We start from the raw sequence: 6967 nt of genomic DNA on the forward strand, positions 1-6967 counted from the left end.
CCCTATTAAAATAAGAAACGCACATTGGAGTTCGCATTGTGTTTCTGTTACAAGTGGAAGAAGTAGGCGTGTGACTTCCATGAAGCACAAGATGTGTAGGAAAATACACGCACAGGGCATGTCAGGAAATGGTGGAGTTCCCGTGCCGCCCTTCCCCTGCAAGGTCATGGGTTTGCCTTCAAATTAGACATGGCGTGGAGCCTGGGTCATGTGGGGACATGGGTCAGGAGGCACAGCATGCTGGAAGCCCTCCTCTTGGGTCACACAGTTGTCACACAGCTGTGCTATAGCTTCAGGTGAAGGCCAGGCAAGAAGAGAGGGACGGATCACCGAGCCCCGGAGCCTGCTTCCACCTAAAGGTGCAGTTTACGTACTGTCCCTCACGCAGAAAGGCCACCTTCGCTGTCGGTGAGTTTCTCCCTTCCCTCTCACCCCTGTGACACCTTGCCCAAGTGGACCACTGCTCCCTCCCCCAGGTCATTCCTGCTGTTTCCCCAGCATCCTCAGCGGTGGGGGGCCCAGCACACTAAATCTTGCTTTGCCAGCATTCCGGGGCTTTCATCCCTCCTGTTCCACAGGACTCTGGCTCTGACCCTCGGGCAGGATCAGAGCAAGGGGAAGAATGGGGAAAAGAAGGCCGAAATGGGGACCCTTTTCTCAGCATCCCAGATGACTTTATCCCATTCTTGCATTTCCTGTCCAGCACCTTCCACGTGTTGTGGCCTGTCTTATCTGCTATTCTGGGGCCTGACCTGTTACTCACGCTGTGTTTCTTATCCCTAATCTTCATTACCTGAACCCCAGACCCACTCCCACCTGGAGACACAGAGGCCTTTTCATTCTCTAGAATTAGAGGAAAGGCTTTTCTCTGCTTGGCTGGGAGGTGAGCGGGTAGGTGGGGGTGGGGGGCTTCTTGATACCCCAGTTAAGAGTCCTGGATGCATTTCCCTAGAAATCATGTTACGAATGATGATGCTTTCCCATAGAAGTCATGCTGCGCACCAGTCTCTCACAGAGCTGTGCTTCTCGACTATTGTGAGTTACGTGGACGTTTATTAGGTGCACCGATCTGTGCCAGTTTACTGGCTGGGTGTGCTGGACTAGTTCCCTGACCTTTTGCAGCCTTAGTTTCCTTACCTGCATAACTGGGGAGAATACCAGCTTCATCACAGGGCTGTCATAAGGGTTTGGATAATGTAGATGTCAGTAAAGACGGGTTGTTCCCTATCCCCAGACAGCTGCCTCTTGAATTTCACTGCACCAGCAGCTACGGATGACATCCCATGGAAGAATGTTTCTCAGGAGCCAAAAGCCTGAAAGGCAAGCTTTCTATTTTGGTGGCCATCTGGCACTGATGGGATCAGAGTCAAGAGTATTTAAAGAGGACTTTGGCCCCCTTTTGGCAAGAAATTATTCTGAGCAGAAAGAAATTCAAAGCCCCAGTGCAATAAATATGAGTAATACTTGTTATTCATAGAGCATTCCCTATGCTTTCTATGAGTTGTCTATACTTAGGTACGTGTTAGGGATTGAATACTACCCCGTTCCCCCCAATGTTGAAGTCCTATCCCCCAGTGCCTCAGAATGTGACTGTTTGGAGAAAGGGGCTTCAAGGGGGGATTAAGTTAAAATGAGGCTGTTCCGGTGGGTACTAACTCAATAGGACTGGTGTCCTTATAAGAAGAGGACATGAGGACAGACACACACACAGGGAAGACCACATGAGGACCAGGAAGAAGACGGCATCTGCAAGCCAAGGAGAGAGTCCTCAAGAGAAACCAGCCCTGCCAACACCTTGACATTGGACTTCTAGCCTCCAGAATTGTGAGGAAATAAATTTCTGTTGTTGAAACCACCCAGTCTGTGGCACTGTGTTCTGGCAGCCCTACCAAAGTAATACAGTGTCGTTGTTGTCCATGGGTAAGCAGGTAAGGAAACTCAAACACAGAGATGTATTAAGTAACTTGACCAGGAGCACACAGCTAATGAGTGGTCGGCTCAGGATCCCCCTAGGACTGAGTTGCCAGTCATTCTGTTTCACCCCCCCAAGAATTGCCTCAAAGACTATTTAGATCACATTAGAGCAAAACGGGTTAATTTTCCATGGTGTTTGCTGTGTAGAGTTCTGTTCCAGTCTTGGACGGTGCCTGGCTTGTCACTGGAATTTGTAGGTTGACATTTAAATTATTTTGTTTTGGAGAAAAGTTGCTAATGTAGCATATTCATAAATCAGGTGTAAAGTGTCTTAACAGTATATTGTGACAGCCAGGGTCTAATGTTGTCTCTTCTGCTGATCTTGTCACCTTTTTCTTTATGTCCTGATGAATATTCTACTGCTCTTCCATGAGTATTTTCTTTGGTAGCTTTTGTGACTCACACATTTGAAAAGGTCTATTAAAATTATTTTTAAATGATATTTCTTGAAATCTTTGTTACCAACAAATGTCACACTCTGCCTGGTCTTTGCTGCTTCAGCCTGCTGACTATTTTAGGACAATTGTAACACCTTCCTGTCTGAGCTCCAGGCACTGCCACCTTGTGGCAGAAGTTTACTGTCATGTCCTGAAGGCCTTCTGGATCAGGAAGTTGTTGAATGATCACAGTGCTTTCTCATTGTGTCCTGGAACTGCCCTGCATTTGCAATTATATGAGAAGATGAATTCTAAGATTTAGAGGTTCATGTTTTCATGTAAAGCGAGTTTAACCCTAAGTAGAAATCTAAATCTTTAACTTGATCTAATATTCTGGTTTACTCTTGTATTTCCCATGCACTTGAGTAAAATGTTGTGCTACAAAAAAACCCAAAAAAACCTCAGCAGAAGCCGTTAGCTTCACTGAATTGGTGCATTCACTTTAAAACTCACATGACTGATCACTTCGCATGCCTCCTGGCGCTGAGCTGGTCACGTGTCAGACCCAGGGCCAGTCTGCTCTGGGGGGCAGCAGTCCAGTTCCACATTTGAGGGTGACCATGGTGCAGCCTTTTAATTCTTCTTGACCTCCTGGCCACTTGGCAGGGTGGTAGAGGCAGAAAGTACTGCAGTTTCTACACCATTAAAATCTCCACGTTGCTTAGGCAGTGGTGGGTGAGCAGCCACCTTCCCTGAAGGCTGAGGAGGAGGAAGCTGTTCTGGTGCGGCCCCAGCTCTGGGGCCAACGCACTTCCCTCTCCTAGATGTTCTGGAATTCCATGCATTTTTACTGGGTGAAAGCATTTTTACCTCAGGGCTTTACAAAGTTCCTTGTGCACCAGGAAGTATTTTTCACATTACAGTTTAGTACATCAGACTGAAGAAACAATATATATCCTAACCGTGTATATTGCACCGGAATTTGCTATTTTGTTTCCTTAAACCCAACACATACATACAGGCTGGCTGCAACCCATTAAATTGATTTTTATGATCCATGGTGGGGTTTGAATCACTGTATAAAAAACTCTGCTTTAGATTTATATATCAGCTAATTTTTTCCAAAAAATTTATCCAAAAAGTTTGCCAGTCTGTTGTGGGAAATTAGTCTGCTGTTTTGAGAGAAAAGAACGGCAAGATCAGGAGAAAGGAGGACTCCGCCTCTGCCGGGAGGGCCGTGCTCGGCCGGCGGGCGGGAGAGGAGCATGGTGGCGGCCTGAGTGAGGCTCAGCGGCGCTCAGAGCTGGAGCGACCGCCGTCCTGCCCAGTGCCAGAGTGCAGAGCACGTGGCGTGTGCGCCTTTGTGCCTCCGCCTCCAGACGGGCGCACGGATTCTCTAAAGATGGGCCATCGTTACAGCAGGAAACTTAACTCTCCGTTGTCCTTGGTATCTTTTGCATCACTGGCACGCTGGCATTTTTTAATGGGTAACAGAGAGATCGATTTTAGGGATTTTCAACTTTTGGTAACTTCACAGCCACACAAAGCAGCTGCCAACATCTGTCCCTCTCTGGTGATGGTAGTGTGTAAGCACAGTCAGCCGGTGCCACCATCCAGGTAGCACGCGCGTGGGCGGTCGCCGCGTGTGCTCACGTGTGCACTGAGCCCTTGTGTGTCTCCACAGGCCTCGGCAAGACGCGCCGGAAGACGAGCGCGCGGGACGCGTCCCCGACGCCCAGCACGGACGCCGAGTACCCCGCCAATGGCAGCGGCGCCGACCGCATCTATGACCTCAACATCCCGGCCTTCGTCAAGTTCGCCTACGTGGCCGAGAGGGAGGACGAGCTGTCGCTGGTGAAGGGCTCGCGCGTCACCGTCATGGAGAAGTGCAGCGACGGCTGGTGGCGGGGCAGCTACAACGGCCAGATCGGCTGGTTCCCCTCCAACTACGTGCTGGAGGAGGCGGACGAGGCGGCCGCCGAGTCCCCGAGCTTCCTGAGCCTCCGGAAGGGCGCGGTGCTGAGCAATGGGCAGGGCGCGCGGGTGCTGCACGTGGTGCAGACGCTGTACCCTTTCAGCTCCGTCACCGAGGAGGAGCTCAACTTCGAGAAGGGGGAGACCATGGAGGTGATCGAGAAGCCTGAGAACGATCCAGAGTGGTGGAAATGCAAAAACGCCCGGGGCCAGGTGGGCCTTGTCCCCAAAAACTACGTGGTGGTGCTCAGTGACGGGCCAGCCCTGTACCCCGCCCACACCCCGCAGATAAGCTACACGGGGCCCTCGGCCAGCGGGCGCTTCGCAGGCAGAGAGTGGTACTACGGCAACGTGACACGCCACCAGGCCGAGTGCGCCCTCAACGAGCGGGGCGTCGAGGGCGACTTCCTCATTAGGGACAGCGAGTCCTCGGTAAGTGTGCGGCTAGCGAGCTCTGCCCCGAGGAAGACAGACGTGTGTGTGGTGGTGTGCAGGGTGCCTCACGTGTAGATACGCTCCAAACCGCGAAAGGATGTGTGCGCGCTCCTGTGAAGCGGCGTGAATATGGCTTAGGGCAAGGTTTGCTGCTCGGCGGCTTGCTTAGGTCTGCTTTGGGTACAGTGAGGGTCTGTTCATGGTGCCACCTATTCTCTTGGAGACCAGAGGTAAGTAAAATGTTATTTACTTTTCCCCTAGGATTCCCCTTTTTCTCTCAAAGACTCAAACAGCCTGTTCTCTCCTGTTTCACGTTCTGTGCCTGTAGAAGGCCCTAGTGATTGGCTTCCTTCTGTCCTCAGCCAGGCTGGTGCCACTTTCTGTTGGTTTGTTTTTCTTTGTAAACGGTGTAATCCCGAGGTCATCTCTGCTGCAGGCAGGGCCACTGAGTTCATCTCTGAAAAGCTTTAAATCAATTGCGAGCTGAATTGAAAAGAAAACAGGGGTTCTTGAGAGAGATGAGTTTGGCAAGTGTGAAATGAATCGGGGTGTAGGACCCCTGCCTTGTGGCAGCAGATCCACATCCAGCAGTGGTCAGACCAGGGTTTGCATGTCGGGTATGGCGGGGCCTGTCTGGAAGAACCCCACCAGCATCACACAGGCAGCCCTTTGTGTGTGCGATATGGAGATGCTCACCAGTTTTGTGGGCATCTTTTCGAATACACCTTCTGTGTAGTGAGACCCCCCAAAACAGGAGTTTTGAAGATAGAGTTCAATGTACATCGATTTTATTTGTCCTAGTAGGCTTCAGTTTCATTTTTTAAATGCAGACCGTAACACTGGTAATTACGTACTATGTATTGTCACTGTTGTCCTCTGAGAAGGGTAATACCACAATAAACAAGTGTGGCATTCAAGATTCCTGTTGATGAAGCTGAGAGGAATTCAAAGCTCTGGTCAGTCCTTTGAGGTAGAAGGGGCCTCATGATGGAGGCAGCCGGACCCCTTTATGGTGTCAGCAGCTTTGGGAGTCAGCCGCGGCCTCAGATCTGTGCTTTGGTGGCACGCTGGCCTGAAAGTTAACCACATCTGAAATCTGAACTCTGTGATTTCCTTATCAAGCCGCCAGAGTTTATCATTTCTGGCAAGACATCACATTAAATTGTTCTCAGGCAACATAAGCTCTGTGCATAGCTTCCTTTAGATCATGTTTACAGCCTTGAGTGAATAAGGACAGCAGCGCTTTGACTCTATTGAGCAAAAACTGAGAGAAAGCACTGGAAAACCAATTACAATAGAAAGTGCTCGGTCCAGAGTGTGTAAGAGAAACGTGTAATTCCATCAGAAAGTATAATCTTGATTTAAAAATTTTGAGTTTGATGGGACTTCTTAGAAGAGAGAGGGGCTGAGGAGACCCCACATGTGGAGACATTAAGCACATCCATTGTTCTGTCTAGGACTTGGGAAAAGAGGAAAGAGGATTGGTGAGAATAATGTCCTCCAGGGTTGCTGGCTTTAGGGAGGACTGTTGCTTTGCTGTGGGACACGTACAGGTGGAAACTGTCACTATCTGAACTTGGGAACCAAAGCCTTTTGGATAGGGTGGGATGCATGCATTATCTGGATTTCACCTCAGGACTTGAAGATACCCCACTGTCTCATTAGTCTAACATTTTTGGAGAATAAGCTAACTTATTCTAAATAATTGAAGCACTAATTGTTTATATTGTCTTTCAATCATTTTTATGGGAGCCTTTCCAGATTTTTCGCATTCTGCCTTAACTGAGAAAACTGAGGAACGTCACGTTCATTGTGCCAGGGCTGGCCTTTGATTCCAGGGGTGTGGGGGCAGAAAGGGCTTCTCTGAGATTTGCATCTGCTCTGCACGTGGAGCAGCACTGTCTTGGTCTGAGGCTCCGTGTGGTGTGATGCTGTGCAGGGCAACCTGTTGTGCTGGGTCTTGCCGTGACACGTGCCATTTCCACCCGTTAGTGTGCATGCCTTGGGCCCCGGGGATGCTGCCAGGGGCTCTAAGGTGTGTTGTTTCTTTTCTGCTGATGGCAGAACGAGGCCAGGTTTACTTCACAAGTAGGTCTGTCTCAACTGTCAAATGTGACTGCTGAGGATCTGTGCTGTTGCACAGTGGGCATGTCCCTTGCTTACTCTTTTTCCACCATTCACCGCCCCCCCCCCCCCCCCCCCCCCCC

General features: G+C 49.9%; 1 protein-coding gene across 2 annotated transcripts in view; it reads left to right on the plus strand.

The window, feature by feature from the left end:
- Nucleotides 1-6967, plus strand: part of NCK2 (NCK adaptor protein 2) — a 69215-nt gene that overhangs the window by 46928 nt on the left and 15320 nt on the right. The window contains exon 3 of one of the 2 annotated variants that reach the window (XM_008577369.1): nt 4036-4757. In XM_008577369.1, coding sequence (XP_008575591.1) covers nt 4036-4757 — 722 coding nt within the window. The remainder of the gene's footprint in view (nt 1-4035; nt 4758-6967) is intronic. The other variant, XM_008577370.1, reaches the window with a different exon arrangement.

This window comes from Galeopterus variegatus, unplaced genomic scaffold (genome assembly GCF_000696425.1).
Source record: "Galeopterus variegatus unplaced genomic scaffold, G_variegatus-3.0.2 Scaffold1499, whole genome shotgun sequence".
Lineage (NCBI taxonomy): Eukaryota > Metazoa > Chordata > Mammalia > Dermoptera > Cynocephalidae > Galeopterus > Galeopterus variegatus.